This window comes from Xiphias gladius, chromosome 19 (assembly GCF_016859285.1).
Source record: "Xiphias gladius isolate SHS-SW01 ecotype Sanya breed wild chromosome 19, ASM1685928v1, whole genome shotgun sequence".
NCBI classification, from domain to species: domain Eukaryota; kingdom Metazoa; phylum Chordata; class Actinopteri; order Istiophoriformes; family Xiphiidae; genus Xiphias; species Xiphias gladius.
In genome coordinates, this window is record NC_053418.1 from 22,493,445 (window position 1) to 22,512,654 (window position 19,210).

General features: G+C 42.6%; 3 protein-coding genes across 5 annotated transcripts in view; 1 reads left to right on the plus strand and 2 right to left on the minus strand.

The window, feature by feature from the left end:
• ccdc92 (coiled-coil domain containing 92) overlaps positions 1-4,279 on the plus strand; it is a 28,155-nt gene extending 23,876 nt beyond the window's left edge. For both annotated transcript variants that reach the window (XM_040155776.1, XM_040155775.1), the window contains exons 2-4: positions 24-195; positions 821-862; positions 2,438-4,279. In XM_040155776.1, the coding sequence (XP_040011710.1) occupies positions 60-195; positions 821-862; positions 2,438-3,246 (987 nt within the window). In that variant the 5' untranslated portion in view covers positions 24-59 and the 3' untranslated portion in view covers positions 3,247-4,279. The remainder of the gene's footprint in view (positions 1-23; positions 196-820; positions 863-2,437) is intronic.
• Positions 4,280-6,296: 2,017 nt separating this feature from the next.
• Positions 6,297-10,183, minus strand: chmp7 (charged multivesicular body protein 7). 2 transcript variants are annotated; one of them, XM_040154150.1, is made up of 10 exons: positions 9,525-10,183; positions 9,256-9,427; positions 8,672-8,857; positions 8,441-8,574; positions 8,015-8,063; positions 7,802-7,921; positions 7,607-7,705; positions 7,449-7,506; positions 7,233-7,361; positions 6,297-7,040 (listed from the first exon to the last, which is right to left on the minus strand). In XM_040154150.1, exons 1-10 carry the CDS (start codon positions 9,785-9,787, stop codon positions 6,985-6,987), a joined length of 1,266 nt encoding a protein of 421 aa, XP_040010084.1. In that variant the 5' UTR covers positions 9,788-10,183; the 3' UTR covers positions 6,297-6,984. The 2 variants fall into 2 exon arrangements, with proteins under 2 accessions (XP_040010084.1, XP_040010082.1); XM_040154148.1 differs by having other exon boundaries at positions 7,128-7,361; positions 9,525-10,182.
• A 1,451-nt stretch (positions 10,184-11,634) lies between these two features.
• On the minus strand, positions 11,635-17,343 carry lgi3 (leucine-rich repeat LGI family, member 3). Its single transcript, XM_040155756.1, has 9 exons — positions 17,141-17,343; positions 16,170-16,241; positions 15,425-15,496; positions 14,038-14,109; positions 13,873-13,944; positions 13,426-13,595; positions 13,165-13,329; positions 12,957-13,047; positions 11,635-12,364 (listed from the first exon to the last, which is right to left on the minus strand). Exons 1-9 carry the CDS (start codon positions 17,341-17,343, stop codon positions 11,635-11,637), a joined length of 1,647 nt encoding a protein of 548 aa, XP_040011690.1.
• Between the last annotated feature and the right edge of the window lie 1,867 nt (positions 17,344-19,210).

Genomic DNA, 19,210 nt, shown 5'->3' on the forward strand with positions numbered 1-19,210 from the left:
TTTACTGTCATCTCTTTTTGGAGGTTGCGAGGCTGGTGTGTGTCCGAACATTATCAGCCATGGCATCGGCAAATGTTACCCTGGAAAATCAGCTGCATAGCGCACAGAAAAACCTGCTGTTCCTCCAGCAGGACCATGCCAATACGTTGAAGGGGCTACACGCAGAGATCCGTAGATTACAACAGCAATGCACAGGTGAGCATGGTCAAAAGTACGTAGATTCTTCTTTTCATGCTGCTGTGGAAAACCAGCACATTTAAGAACTTCGTAGAGGATATCCGTAAACAGCAGAGCAAGCAATAAAAGTCAATAATGATCGTGGTATCCTCGAATTCATAGGTGGGATAGATGTACAACCTAAATGGATTTGGTACCAGAAGTCAACAAGGTTCTGTGGTGCCACTCTTAAACCTTTAGGAGAGAATATGAAGCCTCATGGGAAATGCACACAAGCATTAGTGAGTACACCCTGCACTATAGTGATGCAACGCAAAAAAAATGAGTATTGATCATACCACCAGTAATAGATAAAGTGTGTCCCAAAGGAAAGCAAGATGGTCTTCCAGTTCAAAGAAAGATAGGACACTGTATGCCTTAGCCCTGATTTTCCGTAACCCTAGGTAACCTGTCACCGAAGCTGACGTGGAACTCTCACTAATCTTGTTAAATGAATACTCCACCATATGGAAAGCTTTGACATGTTTACCCCAAACATGCATTGCAGCTAGTTTGGCTTTTTGAGGAGCATGCTGTTTGATAACTGCTCTGTTGCAACTTCATGTGACACAGACATGTGAGTAACCCTCTTCTTTTTTCACAGACCTGACATATGAGCTCACTGTGAGAAGCTCTGATCCCTCAGGTAAGCCTCCATCATACTGAATGGTACACACGCACATCAGTTTTACAGGTGCTGTTCAATGTCAAATGTTATAGCAACCATCAATATTAATGGTTTGCAGAAGTTCTGTTGTTGTTAAGCTTCTCAACTGGGGTTTTAACAGAGTGGGATCCCTTTGTCCCTTTCACCTACAAATCCTGCTGTATGACTTGAGTTAAAGTAGTACTCTTACAAGGGAAGTAAAATAACAATTTATATAATGATACTGTAAAATTCATGAATACTGATTTAAAATCTGTTGCACTGTGTTAAATTATGTTGACTTGGAAGTACTTCTGTTACTTCTATAAAGTCTTTATTTTTGCTGTCGGTTTTATTAAGAATATTAATTCTAGTAATATCTCACAGTAAAGCTTTATTTTTACACTAGTGGTTCAAATTACGAAAGTGCACAGCAGCAGAAGACAAACTCTACAACAGTCGGGGCTATAAATCGGTGTTCTCTGCAGAAATAGAGGTCGGTGTCAGTGGACAGGCCTGAGAGCAGAGCGCTCTGTCTGTTTCCTAGTAACAAAGTCCCACCCAGGAAGCATTGCATTGTGGGACTCCCCACTGTTCATTAATGCTCCCACTGCTCGTTGCCAACTGCCCCTCCCCCCACGTTACCATGGCCTTGACATGGAGTCACAACACTGATCTGATTCTGACCCGGCTCCACTATCTTTATACTGGCTTGACGTACAGCACAGTACAGTCAAGGAGGCATCTAACAGACTGCATGCAGTTCAATTTATTTACAGGCTACTGATGTCCCTGCAGATGTGCGTAACTGAACAGGAAGCATGTTGCATCTCACCAGGCATGTTATAAGCTTTCTTACATGGCTGGCACAGATCTGAGCAATGCTGTTAGGGCCTCCAGTTAGAGGCACTATCATGTTAGCGTGGGACATCTCAGAGACTGGAGTGCAGGAAATCAGATTATCTGTCACAGCGCTAATGCACAGCCTGCAACCTGCTTAGTGCAGCAGGGCTCAGCTGCTCCAGCTGAGGTGAAAATTTATCAGCCCCCCCTTTGAAAAATTAAAGGAAAGCAATAGTCATTTTGGTAAACCTCCCTGTGCTTGATAGAAGACTGAGTTTAGGAAATGTAAATGTAAACCAGACATCGAGAAGTTTGTGATATACACAGATTTATGTAGATAGTACACAATTGTGTTTTATTTTTGCACATATGCAGACATGGCTGTATCAGCTGTAACTGGGTGGGGCAGGGTGGGGACAGCAGTGATGAAGGCCAGAGGAGAGCAGTGCCCTAGCTTAATACAGAACTGTAATGCGAGACCAGAGGTCTCTGCCCAGTGCAGATGAGTCTCCATAGGATCATACTGCCTCTGTAAGCTAACAGACTGTCCATACTCAGTGTCTGCGCTTAATGTACTAATGATTGGTCCAGGCTGGCGATCTGTGTGTCTCTGGGTGTGTATTTCTCGTGTGCTGTCATTTATATAAACTTATGTTTGCTGTTTACTACAATTATGCATCTGTGCATACATGTCAGAGCTGCTGATTTGACCGCCTTCTATTGTGTGTGCAGACAGCAGCGAGGTCCGTTGCAGGGAGCTGCAAAGGAGGTGTGAGGAGCTTGAGGCCCAGCTGAAGAAGAAGGAGGAGGAGAACACAGAGCTGCTCAGGGACCTGGAGCAGAAGAACGCCATGATTTCCGTCCTGGAAAACACCATTAAGGAGAGGGAGAAGAAGTATTTGGAGGAGCTTAAGATGAAGAGCCACAAGCTGGCTGTTTTGTCCGGGGAGCTCGAGCAGAGAGCGAGCACCATTGCTTACCTTACCTCACAACTTCACGCCACTAAGAAGAAGCTGTTGGCTGGCAGCTCCTCTGAGGCCAGCCCCAACGTCAGTCCAGTCACCTCATACAAGCCCACGCCTCCTCCAACCAAGGACAGACAGCCTGAAACCCCACGTCGCCGCATGAAGAAGAGCCTCTCCCAGCCTCTTCACCCGGAGTTGACAGAGGTGTACCGGCTCGGCCCAGATGGAAGGCGGCTGGTTTTGCGGGAGACAGTTGATGCCATGCCTGACCCTACACCCTTCCTACAGGCTGGGAGAGAGTCTCCTGAACCGCAGGTAGTGCGTGAACGGCCGGCCGTCATCCCTCCCATTGCCTCTGAGCGCTCCCCCGTCCCTCCCCTGGGTGCTACAGCCAGCCCTCGTCACAGCCCTGCTCGAGACCGTCAGCACAAGGCTCATGTGGGCGTGGCGCACCGCATCCCACATGGCACCACTCCCCTGGCCCCACCGCAAGCTGAGCTGGAGACCCTGGCTGTGGACCAGGTCAATGAGGAGAAGGTTGTGCGGAAGCGCTCGGGAGCTGACAGGACAGTTTAACACTGCAATGCTAACATGCACATAAATGCACACACGCATCTACTGTATACACACTACACTGCAAGAGCAGGAAGGAGCCTGGCCCACTGTGTAGCCTGCTTTTTACGCAACACTGCAATATAAAAAAAAATTACAAAATTATCATTTTGTTTATGGTATTCCATAAAGACTTTTGTTTTTCTTAATACATAGTAGAAAAGGACTACTATAAAGCATGCCAAATGTTTCTTTATTACAACCCATTCAAAGCTTGTATTATACACAAGTTGATTTGTTTGCTTAGACTTTCACTTCATTTTGACTTTATGTGGTGCATACAACAAACTCTCAGCCAAATATCTGCATCAGTGCCTGCTCGACTGGTTCAACCATACACGAGCTGTGTAGTGTAGTCATGGCTAATAGTTAACTCTACATATCTCTGTCCGCTCCATCTTCTCTGCAACAGTCTGGGCATATCAGAAAACTATATAACAAGATGTCTGCAGCTGCATAGGATAGAATGGAAATTATTAAACTTAATACTACCCAAATTTCGTTTCATCTTCTTGTGATATCAGCATTATAACGTTACTATAGGTAAGATCTTCATAATGTGCAATTGAAATTTGCTGGTCGTCGAGGTGACAGAGCTGTAATCTCACTTTGCTTTTCTTGACTGACGAAAACAGCAGCGGCGTACATGTTTGGATGCAGTATGAAATGATGGTGAACAGGGCGTGTATTTGTGTGTGTGTGTGTGTGTGTGAGGGAGAGAGAGAGAATGTGTGTTTCAGAGAGCGACAATGAAGGCCATTGAGAGAATTAAGATTTGGCTTAAACAAAATCCATTGATGTTATTTGTGATATAAGGGCATTTTTGAAAACACTGCTGTGATAGGATTTTGTGATATTATTAACTGTACTTTATAAAGGCTGTACATTTGTAATGAATTCTTTTTTAATTTATTGTTTAATAGAGCACCACAAATGCACCTCAGAAATTTACATTAGTTACTGCAGCACCCACATGACAGTAATTATAATCACTTAATAACCTGCTTTTCACATTAACACCACTTGTCCTCGAGGTATTATAGATCAATACAATAAAGCAATGCTTTTTTGGTTTGGTTACTTGGTTTCTGTATATACCGATGTTTGAAAATTTGAGGAAAAGACAACATGAAGGGGCTTTGGGCCATTACAAGCCTTCTGAACAACTTCAGTGCTCCTTGGCATAGCTTTTAGTCTCTGGAATGCTACTGAAGGGATGAACACCATTCTTTCAAACGATATTTCCTCGTTTAATGTTTTGAGGATGGTTGTGGACATTACACAAGTCTAACAGGTCTGTTCAAAATTATCCATAGGTGTTCAGTTTGGCTGAGATCTGGTGATTGTAACGGCTGAATCACATGATTCACAAGATTTTTATACTCATCAAATCATTCAACGCCCCCTCTTGCCCTGTAACAAATACTGCAATTAGTTACTGATACCACGGTGTGATAAGAACAGTAATGGCACTAAACTGCATGTGAAAGCCAAACCCTTCTGAACCCTGAGCTTCTCCACTGGATGAAGTGTTTTGCTAAAGTGTACTTCAGAACGGCTTATCAAGAAAGGGAAAAGTGACCATTGCGGCTCAGATGCCCACTGATAATACATTTTTTGGAGAATTTTGATCTCCTGTTTACACTGAAAAAATGAGGATCACGTCCGTCACACACAGGCCTCTCCTGTGGGCCTAACAGAACCAGAACTGACCATCTGATTATCAAAACAGCTGTGAGACTCTAAACTAAGACTTCATGTAGATGTATCAAAATAATTGCTAAAGAAGCACTAAACTGGCTAAAAGGGAAAGGGCATTTGATACCAACACTTTGTAAATCTTGAAATAAGGATCTTGATACAATATTATCCCTGGTGTGGATATGGCAGGTATAAATAAACCAGAATTTCTTAACTTCATTACTCTAATGCACATTTTGATTACAATATTCAGTCATCTGTAACAGATTGCGTTTTAATGGTCTCTGCCTCTCAACCATTCAACATATTTATTATCCTCAACAGGAACCTGGCCTGTATGTTTCAACTGTGTTCTGCCACTGCTACGTGGACATATCCTAATATTTTTTTATAATACTCCCAATAACACATAATTTATTATCATTTATTTTTAAAAACCAGTCTCCTGATCTTCAGTTGCTCGGTAGATGCCGAGAAAATGTAGAGTATTTATGTGTGATACTTCCCTTAAATTGAACTAATCCTATGTTGTCTTAATTTTGGTCAAAGTCAAAGATATTGTGTACAGTGATACGATTCAGTGGCAGAGCTTTTTCCTTTGGCTTCACTTCATGTGGATCCAGTCTATAAAGGCATAAGAAATGAGATTTTAAAAGCAGAGAGGTTGGGCTTAAAACCATCAGTAAAGCTACAGTATATTTATTAAGAGTTCATTCTGTTTCAAAAATATCTGTATGACTGATAGTGACCCCTGGTGGCCAGTGTACTGTATACACTAAGATAAACATGCACTTGCGATTGCAAGTTATTTTGAGAAAAAAAAAAGTTAGAAATAAGTTTAAACAGTCAACTTCTATTTAACCACATTACTGGATATTACATTCATCAACAAATTGGTTATTATTGTTTTTTTCTTGCTCTCTAAAGGTTTAATGTTCACGTTTTCTGTATAACACCAGCAAACTCCAAACACCAAGACAGAGGATCACTTTTGCATGTTGTCGGCTGTCTGTTAAGATAACAGCCATGTTTGCCAGTGTTTTCATTAGCATACACTAACTGCCTGTGGTGTCTGCGGCTGGTACATCTGTGTAGCACCTCATTTTGAGGAAAGTGAAATAAATGGCTCGTAACTCATAACTCAGCAGTTATGACTGAAGGCCCCTCAACCATAACTGCTGAGTGGAAAGAGTCAAATTGGATTCATTCACACACAAAGATTGTAAAGAATGAGGAAAGAGTAACTTCTCCTCAGCTCCGTATCTGCTTCAAACACAGTGAATCACACTGATATGCAAATAAAACGACAGACAAGTGATTAAAATAAACTTTATTTTGAGAAACATATTTGGTTAAACTCACTTAAGGTAGACTTCTCGGTTCTTACAGATATGTTGCAGTGAAGCTAAATGTACTTATGGTTGTCTTAAATCATTTGGCATAATATTCTGTTTTTTTTTAAGTTTATATTTACAGTTCAGAAGGCCACTTAATACACTTTACAGGATTACCAATAGGGGACATTTACAGACATCAATAAACACACAATAAACCACAAATACAGTTGTTGTCTTATTGTCAAAAATACCACAAAATTAAATGCATTCCTGCTGGTGGCGGCATACCAACGGATATTTTAAACTATTAAAATCTTTATTTTTGACTTGAGAGCCTTCAGATACTGGTGACGGAGCAGATCTGAAAGCTTTCAGGTTAAACATTTATGAAAGTTAATTTATGAAAAAAATTTTTTAAAAAATCCTTTTTGGCATGCCTCCACAGTAAAGGCATTGTATTTCTTTAAACAGAGTAAAGCGCCTTTGTTTACATCCTGATATTTATCTTACAATGCCTCCAATTATGATTTAGCAACTGCTAATTTAGTACTGACGTACATTTTTTTTTAAACTTCTATGCACTCTGGCTCACAGAACATTTTTAAGAGTTACAGTTTTTGTTGATATGTTATAACAGAAACTTGCCATGTTTTGCCCGAAGCCATCACTGTGCAGGCTCTAATCTCTTGGCAGATGATGTCATTTTCTTCTGTTGAAACCCTGGACAGAGAGGAGAATATGTGTGACTTCAATTCATTTATATGACAACCCCGCAGGAAAAAAAAAAAAAGGAAAAAAAATGCAAACCTGAATCTGTAAGGGTTAACCGATTCAGTTCTTCCTCCAGCTGCTCAGTGGTAATATTCAAGTGGCTGTGAGGCACAGCGGGGGGAGAACTGAGCGGGGCGTTACCTGGGAGGCCCAGCTCCCCGAAGGGTCGCAGATCATTGGTCGGAACTTCAGGTAAACCTGAGATGGAATCTGGCTTTGACTCGGCCAACAGAGATTTTAGTTCTTCCTCCAACTCATCTATGTCTTCATCTACAAAAAAAAAAGCATGACTTGAATATTGATATTCATACATACAATACACTGTGTAAAATAAGTGGCAGTAACAGGATGGCCTACCTGCGCTGGTCACACCACTGGATATAGTTTGATTCACCTCATCTTGGTTGTCACATAACTGGTGAAATGACAGAAAAGATACATTAAGATGCTTAAGTGTGAGATTCAATTAAAATGAAAAAATACACACAAGTCATTGTCTTAAAATTAACAGCTACCTCCTGGATTTGATCCACAAGGTTCTCAGCACGTTCCACAGTCACATCCTTAAGAGAGAGTCTGAGCGCAGACACTCCAGCCTGATATGCCTGCATAACCTACAGACGTGTTCAGCACACACTTTTAGTATTGACAACAAATCTGGTCATAGACAACCCTCACAGAAAAAATGTTGATAGAGGGAGGTTTATTACCATCTTATCTGTCTGTGACTGGGCTATTCTGTCCAGGATTCCTCTGATGGACTCCAGTTTGGCAAACAAGTTGTCTGCTCTCTTTTCAACCCTCTTGCGGCCTCTCAAACATCTCAGTGCCTGCGGAACAGACGGGGAATATAACGGGCTGAACTCACTGCTATGAAACACTTGGTATAAAATGGGTTTTTAAAGTTAAACATTACTAGTAACCTGTGATTTCTTCCCTTCCCTCAGCAGAAGCCTTGCCTCCTCTCTGCACCTGCGCAAAGATTACGTAAAGCATTTTTTTTGTAATAATCACTCTTACTGACTGAACTGTTTGAATGCAGCGCAATCCCTCTGACATGACTAATACTCCAATGCCTGGAAACGGATGCCTCAGGAATCGAGTTGCACACAAACGACGGGGTTGTTTCAGAACAGCAGCAATTTAACTCCGACTGTATCATATACCCTAAATGTTATTCTCTAAAATAATGATTACAGGATATGATGAATCCACACTTGATTTGACCTTTTAAAAACACACCACCGTGGACTTTGCTTAAACTGACTGCCTTGGTTACAAATCCCTACCAGCCTATCATCAGTCAATACTAAACATTCTACTTGAAGCTCATATTTGAGTTGATGTACTTGTCAGCCTCCAGGCCCAGTTTCTTCACCCGCTCCCCCAGCAGCTTCTCACTGCGCTGCAGCTGGTAGATGCCTACATCCACATCAGTGACTGGAGAGACGCAGTCCTGCCCAGGCTGACAAAACTTAACAATCTGTAGAGAAAACACAGAAAGACAGGAAAATTACTAGCCTGAGACACCTCTGAAGACTATGAATGGACCGTTTGTAGACTGGTAGGTTACACTTCACCTTCTCGCCTTCGTGCAATGAAACCATCACTTGTTTGTCCCTCTGTAGCTGCAGGAGAGCCATGCACAGGGTGCTCTCATCAGCACAGACGTCAGAGGACAGAGCACAGAGCTCTTGAAATGACATGATGGAGCGGCTTGCAAATTCACTGCTCCTGTAGACCCTGAGTAATTCTGTTGCTTTCTCCTGGAAAACATGAGATAACTTTGAATATAGCAGCCTCCATCATAACCTTAAGGGTCCAATTCAAATTCGGCATGGTTGCAAGTTTACCCGTGCCAAGAATACATGTGGTGGTACAGCCGTCCACACATCAGTGTGCATATATGGTGTCTCAGTTTTTTTCAGATGCAGAGACAATTTAATTTACTTCAGTAATTAGTATCGCAATGTGCTGCTGCAATAGAAATCTGACGGGACATTAATGTAAGTACAATTCAGATAAATGTAACACATAGTACCTTACTGCAATAACTGAAAGCAAAACTATGAATGCAAAAATCATGGTGGGTGAAGTATCATTATAATGTGATGATTGTGGTGCATCCGAATCATGCTCCTAAGAGACGCTGAGTTTGACAAACCTTCACTAGTTCAATGACAACAAAGGACTCCTCCAAAGGGACCCGGCTGCTACCCAGCAGAGTGGAGAAGGTCCATTTCAGAGGCTTCACCAGAAGCAGGCCGACACTCCAGGACAGCCAGCCACAGTCCATGTTGGCAGCAAACTCTGACTCCCTCTGAATCTTCCCACATCTGAAAGAAGGTAAAATAGTAACCGGTCAATGCAACCAGACCGACACCGACAAAGAGGAGCAGTCAGCAGTGACAGAGCTAGCACAACAACGGTTACCTGGCCATGGACTGGAGGACAGTCGCCAAGCCCAGCGGTGACTTCTCCTTCCTCCGAAAGATCTTGTTCAGCTCCTGCAGATTGACACACACAGTGCCGCGGTCCCCGCAGCTCTTCACGATCAGAGCCGTCCAGAAGTCCATCTTACTGTCCCAGTCCGTCGTGTTGACATCTCGGTTCTCCTTGAAGTCGGAGAACATAAAATTCATCCGGTCGTCATCGTCCCACTCCGGTGGCAGGGTCATTTCGGCGGAGTTAGACATGTGTAAGGACCGAAGCTAAAGTTGAGCTCAACCCCTGTATCGGTTTACTTAGACCAAGCAGGCAGGTCTGGCAACTAACGTCGGCTAGCTTAGGACCACGTTAACGTTATGTTAGCTAGCAACATCCACTACCAGCCCTCGCTCTTACCAGAAACATGTATCACACGTAAGCGTTGAACGACATGTAAGCTCAGGTACCGTCTGCTGAGGCAGAATTCAAGGCAGTAGCTCACATGTCACCGCCGGCTGTCAACGCCAACCCTCACTTCACCATGATGCACTGAAATTTGGCTAACACGAGCTAACGTTTCACATATCAACAACAACAGGCGGTCGTACGTTTTAGAATTTAGGACCCTGCGAGAAAGCGGTGTCGTCTGTCCCAAAGTGCAAATACGTCGATTCCACCTCCGCGGACACATCGAAAACCCAAAGCAAGCGCACCCACAACTCTGCTCAAGAACATTATGTTTGCGTCCTACATGCGCATCTACGAGATTTGAGTTATTCTCGAGTATTTTTTTTAACGTTTTTTTATGCCATTTGGGATGTAGCCTACAACTCAAAGGGCATCACACACCATCATCATCATCATCATCATCATCATCATCATCATCATCATCATTATCATTTAACAGCAAATACAGTGTGACAACTCTTTAGGACTGATTTGTACTGCAACACAATAGAAACTAGTAGTGGCTGCAGGTGTTGATTTTTTTTGGGTTATCGTGTTTTTTGACAAGCAATTGTAATCACATAAGACATAGGACACAGGATTTTTTTTTAAGGGCCATAAACAGGATTTAATTATACACCCTTCCAATCCAACCTTCCATGTGTAAATGTACACAGCAAAAATTAAATACAGTTTGTGACTGCACTTTAAAAAGAATGGTATTAGAACTTTTTATAACTTCTTATACATTCTTTGATCTTGTTAGAGCGCATACAAATGTTGAGTAACACTTCTCAAATTGTTTAGTTTTAATCAGTTATAATCCCCAAATATGCAAGAGTGCCCCCAAATGTTCTCTGATTTCCCAGGGTGTCAAAAAAAATGTCACTGTCATGATCTGAAAGGACATTTTGGGACTTGGGATACTGGATGACAAAATCACGGAATATATCTTTGAAAATTTTAATTATAAAGACAATAAACAGAGCAACACTTACAAGTAGGTTCAAGTTTCCAATTAATTTCGGGGATCTTTGTTTAGTTTGCTCATGCTTCATGAGCAAACTCCCATGTTATTATTGCAGAACAAACATTAAATCCAAAACAGATTCAGAGATGTCTGATATATACAGATAAACATAAACAAGGATTTAAAGTATTCCAATGGTAAGTATTGCTTGTTTTACATAGTTATATCTTTTGTAAAGTGTCATGCAAAATGCTACACAGATAAACTACACCGTGTAACTTACAAAACCTTCATAGTTTTACAGTCAGTTACAATCTGCCCAGTCTCATCCATTGAATAATTCAGGAGATGCTCATGCACATCATTTTCACATTAGTAAAGTACAACATACAAGATAATACTTTCAAAAAATAACTGGCCTGGACATGTGATTGGCAGAAGAGAAGCAGTGATGCGACAGTGACATGACACTTAAGTTGGCATGTTACTGATGCTGTATATGATCACATCATTTCATCCACATGTTAAGAGAGAGTGCATTAAAAGAGATTAGTAACTTAATTAGTTGCCTCGCTTAAAACATCAGGTTAAACAGCAGACCTTTAGTTACATGGCTTAAACATTTTGCAGTCGTTCATTTATTTGGCACATGTCGCTATAAGCTCAGAGACACCTCCTTTCTCTCTGACTGTTACATGTCTACTTGGCACTGAGATCCACCACCAGATGCTGGTAGGCCAGGGTGTTGCCCTTGAAGCTGGCAGCCAGCAGAATGTCCTTGTTGTCGACGGACACCAAGCTGAATGCCCGCGGGGCTCTCATGTTGAGCTCCTGGAAGGGCTGAAAGCGCTGAGTGAGGTCGTCCCACAGGTATACTCTGGAGAAAGAGAAATCACTTCCAAGAATGAGGTACTGGCGGAGGCCCACTGTGAAAGGATACACTGCCATTGAGCCCCGAGACGGGAGAGTCTGGATCTCTATGAAACGCTGCCCTTCCCAGCGGAGGATCTTGGAGTCACCAATGAAGCGTGTTAGGCAAAGGTAGAGAACTTTCCTCACCCAGAAGTGCTTAACCATCTGCACGTCGGCCAGCTCTGTGATTTGGTAGTAGAAAGCAAACTGCCTCTGGCTTCGGCTCCACTGGTAAACTACTGGCGGTTGAGAGGCGCTGGAGAGGATGAGGTGAGGTTTTCCCCCAACATCAAGGAACTCCACATGGGTGTCCCGATGCCAGGGATGGAGCGACTGGTGGGAGTAGAAACCATTGCTGTTCCAGCGATAAATGCTGGTGGAGCCTGCCTTGGAGCTGTCTGCTACTACAAAGTACCACTCTCCATCCATCTGGAAGGTCTCCACAAAGTTGGGCTTCCTCACTCGAGTGGTGTCTATGTCTTGGATCTTTACAAAGCGCTGCGGGCCCTCTTCCCACCTGTGATAAAATAAAGGTTGTCATAGTATTCCTAAAGCTTTACACGATTAAAGGAATGGTTCAACATTTTGGGAATTATGTTCATTGGCTTTCCTGCTGAGACTTAGATGAACAGATTCATACCATTCTCACATCTGTACTGTTAATATCAAGCTATAACTAGCAGCCAGTTATCTTAGCATAAAGTGAAAAAAAGGAGGAAACTGCACCCAGACAAGCAATAATTCAGCACATAACGACCTGTAAAAAAGAAGACTTTAATTTTTACACTTCAGTTTTTGTATGGATTTAAAAAACAAGATATAAGATGTTAAATTGGTGAGATTTAGAGGTCTAGATAGGTGGATTGTGTTATCTTTGGAAAGAGCCAGGCTAGCTGTTTCCCCCGTTTCCATTCTTTATGCTAAGCTAAGCTAATCATCTGCTAGCTTCAGCTACATTTTTACTGTACAGACGTGAGAGGGGTATCAATCTTCTCATCTAACTTTCAGCAAGAAAGTGAATAACTGTACTTCCCAAAATGCCGAACTCTTCCTTTAAGGCCATGTTGACAAGAAGACACTAGCTAGCTGTATGGAAGATTAAGTCTCACTTGTAGATATGAGATCCACCAAAAAGTTGAGCCACGACCATGTAAATTGTGTTGTTTATCACTACTGGTTTGCAGTACACAGCAGAGCGAGCTGCAAGATGGACACACAGAAGCCAAAAAACAAAAACAAAAACAAAATAAACATCAGGATTATTTTTTTTTTACATTGTAGCGCACAATTTTTATGCTTTCATAGCCTGAAACTTACAGGTGATGTTGTGAAACCTCCTGAAGACCATCTCCACATGATCCCATACATACAGGGTGCAGAACCCTGAGTCAGGCTGAGCAAAGGCCACGAACTGATCTCCATTGAACTCATAGGACTCCACTGACACAGAGTGGAAAGGGAAGGTTTCATAAACAGCAAAATCTATAGGAAGAAAAACCATAGTGACAGAACTTTACCAAGATGTAATGCCATGACATCACCTTTTGCAAAAAATGTTCCGAAGAGACAAAGTAAAACCTGCGCTGATGCAGCTGAAGTCTCGTGGTACGAGATCGTGGATTCTGCGTCCCTGGAATTCAAAGGGGCTGGCGCAGTAGATGGCAGGAACAGAAGTGTTGGTCTTCTCCATCCAGTCTACCAGCCACTTGATTTTACAGTCACAGCGGAAAGAGTTCCCCCGCAGGTCTCTGAGTAACAGAGAATATGTCAGTTTTCTTCTAAAATGCTCAAACATAACTCTTCCACACGTAACAGGGGGGAAAAAATTACAAAATATAAAGCATCAACATAGTTTGAATTAGAAACAAACCCCACACTCGAGCCAGACAGCTTTGCAGACAAGTGTGGTAGTCCACTAAACTCTCCGGGAACCCCGGCAAACCAGTGTTTTGCAGTGGCAGATTGTAGGGTCAAAGCTCTCGGGATATCAAGCCACTGTTTTGATTTCAGTGCGGGCACACTTACAAATCTGTGAGGATGTCTAGATGTTTGAAGAGATCTCTAGGCAGCTGCTGCAGGTTGTTGTTTGAGAGAGATCTGAAAAGAGAAATAGTTATTATGTCTATTTGTTTAGTCTGTAATTGCCAAAGAAACTGTGTCTCCATCTCCTGAGCTCAACAAAATACTCACAGGTGAGTCAGGGATTTGAGTCCTCTAAAGGTAAACTTTGAGAGAGCCTGGATGTCATTATTCTCAATGAACCTGAGAAAGGAAGAAGTGATGACAAATTCTGAAATTCAACCAGTATTGTATAATGTCATTCTTGTTTGGCGAATGCGTGGAGGGTGCAATAGGTGTGTGACGGTAAGCAGTCATTATTTCAATAATAGCAGTCCTCTGGTGGGTTTACAATAAAAAGGCCTGTCTATCTTAAGGAACAGGTCTGAGTTGGCAACAAATGAAGATGTGACAATACAGATAAAGATTTTACTGTCTTTCATTTGTATTTGATGGGTCCTATTTATTAATACAATCAGTGTAATAACTGCAAAGAAAGTGAAAAAATGAAATGACTCCTAAAGGTAAAAGCTCATTTCTTGCCATTGATTAATGTGATAAAATAGAGACAGTGAGTGCAGCGCATTTGATGCTGCCCTGTCTTTGTGTTGTCTATTGATAGTCGAGGACATACAGCAGGTGCAGACTTTCTGGAGGTGGCTGGATAGGAAAATATGACTTTATTAGCATTCACAGCGGGTAGCCTCACTAGTGGCCTCGATACAGAGAGGCCTGACGGCTGGGCTGCAGCCGGAGACACACAGATAGTGAAAAGCCCGAGGCATGGCCAATCACGGAGAGCTGCACGCTCCAAGCCATCAGCTAGCTACTTTCTACAGCCCATCCGATCACAGAATGGCACACGCAGCTTCAGCTTCAAGGGGTGCTCGCTGTCGTAGGAGGATTGATTTTCAGCTTTACTTTTGGCATTCTTTGCCCTACTGCAGAATCCAATCCTTAAATGTTACAGTGCAGCCTTGAGTCAGGTACATTTTGTTCACTTTATGGAGAAATGAACCTACCGAGACGTACAATTATAGTATAATGGTAACTGCTAGAACACAATGTAGGAGTAGCACAAGTAGATAAAAGTCACAGTCAACAAACTGACTCAGGGATGTCATACATAGCAATATCTATTTTATCTAGTTTTCCAACACTAGCTACTGGTCATACCAGACCAAACTAGGCCGTAGCAGCAGAACCCCTCTGTGAATTGACCTCAACGAGGGAGCATTTTATTGCTAATGAATGTAACCTTCATTTGTAAGAGAAAGAACTTGTTATTTATTTATTCTTTTAAAGTTACATAGCCTCGCTTTAAAACTACTTCTTGAGTAAAAGGTAGTTTTTTTTATTTCTCTCAGTTACATACACAGTAGTACATTTTATTTTAAAATTTTCGAAAATCAGGTACGCCACAACACAGCAAGTTATTGTGTTGAAGACTAAATTCGGTCAAAAAATCATTTTTGAGCAGTAGTATCTTGCAGTTAGTAGCATAGAGTGAGACACTCACAGGTACTGCAGGTGAGACAGACCAGCAAAGGCATCATCAGCCACCGTGGTGAATGTGTTGGAGTTCAAGAGCCTGTAGAGAGGAGGCAATACTGGTCAAATCATATTGATGATGTTGTATGTGTCCAACTAAAGCCAGAGGGAAACATCTAACCAGCTGACTGCCATTTCAAGTGTCTAAGGAATACAATTTCCATGTGATTTGTGGCAAATTTAGGAATAAAGAAGTGAGTATCCTGCAATCATAAAAACATTTGTAGTCTCAACAACATAAAACATTCACCGTATACAAAGATAACTCTAAGGCTAAAGTTCTGAACAATATGATAAATACATTTCGAAGTAACACAACCACACAGAGACACACATGAACACACTCTCATGATTGCATCTGTGGAGATAAACAGCCCTTTGTCGTACAGAGCACGACTGAAGGGAGCCAGTCATTGGCAATGACAGTGATACAGAGGCACTTTACACTTATTACTGCTAGGTCACCACTGTTTCCAATGACCATTCATTTCTAGTAGCTCAAGTTCTTTCATTGTCCCTGCAAAACAAAAGACGTCTGAGTGCGCTACAGTATGAGCCGGTTGAAAACATACACAGTACCTGTGATATGAAGGGCGGTGACTGCATTTTCAAATAGGGACAACTTAACTGGTTGTGAGAGAGCTACGGAATCACAGGTTTAGGACGTTTTTACAGTTGTAGTAATGCTCTGTTGGGTGGGTCGGAGCACTCACAGGAACTGCAGCAGGTGAAGGTGCGAGAAAGCTCCCTCTGGGATTGTAGTAAAGGCTGCATTCACCATGGTCCTGTTCAGGCATACAACAGACATCCGTTATCAATAGATGTGTCCTCGTCACGTGAAAATGCATATTACACAGGCGGTGCTGAGGCTTAGAAGTGAGACGTCATGTGTTTCATGGTGGAGAATGTCTTGTTCCCAACATTAAGCGTGTCATTTTTATTCCTTCTAAAGCCCTTCTTGTCTCAGGACATGTCTGTCCCCGCACTTTAAATATGAAGGAGGGCTAAATCTTTTGAAAACTAGGACACAGAACTTCCTTCCTCACTTCTTTACTTCTTCTCTATTGTAAAATGAGGGCACCTCCACCAGCCTGTGCTCTTGAATTCCCTTGACTATTTAAACTCAACATTCAATCCATGGGCAATGGGGTCAATATGAGATGAAAGGGAGCATTTTGACACAACCTTCCCCCCATCGAGCATTTTCCATCCCATCAAGCTTTCCATTTCATTATATGTACGCCATTTATCGAGCCTATCCCTGTACGCTCTTCAAGACTAAATCTCTCAGAGGAGGAGCAAGTCTCCTGCAGCGAGATAGGGAATCTATTGTTGGTATTCCTCCCCGGAGCTCGACAGGATTTTATTGCTGGGCTCCCTCAACTAAGTTCAGCATATAGCGGAGGGACATTATTATTATTATTATTATTATTACGTAATGCTGACTGGTATACATCTCTCTGCCAATGCAAAAAAAATATTGCATCAAGAAAGCATCAACAGGAAAAATGACTATAGTCACTTTTAAGTAAGACAAGTAGGGATTTTATGCATCATTACATAATTGAGGGTGACATCAGTGATCTAGCCATCTGTGCCGGCCTGCATACTGCTGAGACTTCATACAGGTTCTGAAAAGATACTCGTGGTGAGTGTAAGGCACACACATGAATTTTTGACTCACAGAGAGATGATTCCAGGAGGGAAGCTCTTGGGGATAGCCTTGGTATCCACACAGAAGGCACTGTCTTTGGTGCAGGAGCAGGTAGCAGGACAGCGGGGTATCTTGGGGGCTCTCCTGGCGTTGGATTCCCTCGGCAGGCAGAGGCACATACACAGAAGGGACAAGCAGATCAGCCTCAGCCATCTCGGGCCGAGCTCCAACATCCTCAGGCAGGAGGAAAGGGAAGCCGTGTGAGTGAGCTAGGGGAAGTTTCTCCTCAGTGGCAAGTGGCTCTTAGAGAGGGTGATGGTCAGCCCGCCTACAACTCCAGCGGCTCTGACAACGCTGAGCGCAGAGTTGAGAGAGGCAGCATGAGGGAGAGAGAGATAGGGGGTGGGTGAGAGAGAGAGGAAGGGAGGGAGGAGGGGGACTAAGGGTAGTCCTGTATATCCTCGGTGGGTGTGGGTGCTCTGCAGCTTCCCTGGATCTGTGCAGTCTCTCTCTGTCTCTGTCAGGGGCTGCTGCCAGGATGCACACTGCAGGAATGACGAGCAAGGCTGCATTCTCCGCACTAGGACCTGTGGGCAGCGTCGCTGAGAATGAATTATTTACTGTTGCACATGCAGAAAATCTTAGAACAACTGCAGCCGGGAGAGGGGAGATGAGGAGGGGGGATGAAGGGGGAATCACATCAGTGCTGATGGAAGATTATAGTGCCAACAGTCTGCATGTTCTGTGGACATCTTCTCAGGTGTCAAGCTGCTGCAGTTATGAGAGCTGATAAGGAAGCTTCAGGGATGCAGGGAAAATGTGTGTGAATGTATTTATGTGTCAGTGGCTGTGTATCTGTGTGTGATATGTGTGTGTGTGTGTGTGTGTGTGTGTGTGTGTGTGTGTGTGTGTGTGTGTGTGTGTGTGGGAGGTGTTTGTATTCGGGCAGTTTCTAAACAGCAACCAGTGCTGATATTTTTTTGAAGGCAAAATAAACACCCACTTCTCTCAAGAGGAAGAATAAGAACCCCCACCTGTGAAGAAGTCAATCTATGTAATACTTAATGCTGCACAATATACCTGAGTGTTCTATCAGAAAAAAAAACACAAACTCTGGCAGTTTAAAACATCTGTATTTCATCAACAATACATCTAGGGTGGCAGCTAACAATTGTCCTCACTGTCAGTAAATCTACCGATTATTGTCAAAGGTTTAATCATAAACTGGTCGTTCTTGTCAGCAAATAGTGAAAAATGCCCATCACCAGTTCCCAGAGCCCAAGGTGACAGCTTGAAATATCTTGTCTTGTCCGGTCAACAGTTCAGCCTGCAAAGATATTCAGTTTACCGTCATACGAGACCAAGAAAACATATGAACTACGACTGAAAAAGAATCTTCTCTAAGTGACTTCAGATAAAGTGAAATCATTTTTGCCTTTTAGTCTTTGTCACCATGATACTACTGATTATTATAGGGTTCATGAGTATGTGTACAAAAAACATCATTTTCTCTTATTTCTTTCTCTTTTTTTGTTTGACAATGTGTTTTTGAGACAATCCAATATACATTTTTTATTAACACGTTTTATGTATTAAATGTATGATTTTCACTGGACAGCAACAACAAGTTAAAGATTGACATGACCAAAATTTGTTTGTTTAAGATTTCTAGCTCCGTTGCACTGAATCATTTCACGCAATAACACCTGATGAGCAACAGATACATCCTCACACGTTTGGAAAACCGATCTGCCCAGTGACGCTCAGTACTGACTTACGACAGGAGAGGGCGCTGTTGGCCAAAAAAAGAAGTCACTTCAGGGCAGGCGACTGTGCGGTGAGTGGCTGAATGTCCCCCCTGGCAGGGCTGGGGCCTCAGTGCCAGGCGTTACCAGCCTTCCTTCACAACGACACTGTTGTCACAGGCAGAGAGCCCCTGCAACAGACTGTCTGTCCAGGTCTCCGCACATTGTTCCCAACCCAGACACAACGCGTGCTTTTCCTCACCTAGTCCACAGCAGCTTTTTTTTTTTTTGCACTAATGTTAAAGCAGATGATAACTATACAGACCATGAACATATAAATGAAATGTTTGATTTT

What these genes read in the sequence shown, in the direction of transcription:
- chmp7 (XM_040154148.1), bottom strand. Translation starts at nt 9,787, where the DNA reads ATGTCTAACTCCGCCGAAATGACCCTGCCACCGGAGTGGGACGATGAC. An exon ending in AGTCACAGACAGATAAGATG is followed by an intron (nt 7,706 to 7,801) that starts GTAATAAACCTC and finishes ACACGTCTGTAG; the next exon opens with GTTATGCAGGCATATCAGGC. An exon ending in TTGTGGATCAAATCCAGGAG is followed by an intron (nt 7,507 to 7,606) that starts GTAGCTGTTAAT and finishes TCATTTCACCAG; the next exon opens with TTATGTGACAACCAAGATGA.
- lgi3 (XM_040155756.1), bottom strand. Translation starts at nt 17,343, where the DNA reads ATGTTGGAGCTCGGCCCGAGATGGCTGAGGCTGATCTGCTTGTCCCTT. An exon ending in CTCAAATCCCTGACTCACCT is followed by an intron (nt 13,945 to 14,037) that starts GTGAGTATTTTG and finishes TTCTCTTTTCAG; the next exon opens with ATCTCTCTCAAACAACAACC. An exon ending in CTTCAGCTGCATCAGCGCAG is followed by an intron (nt 13,330 to 13,425) that starts GTTTTACTTTGT and finishes TTCTTCCTATAG; the next exon opens with ATTTTGCTGTTTATGAAACC.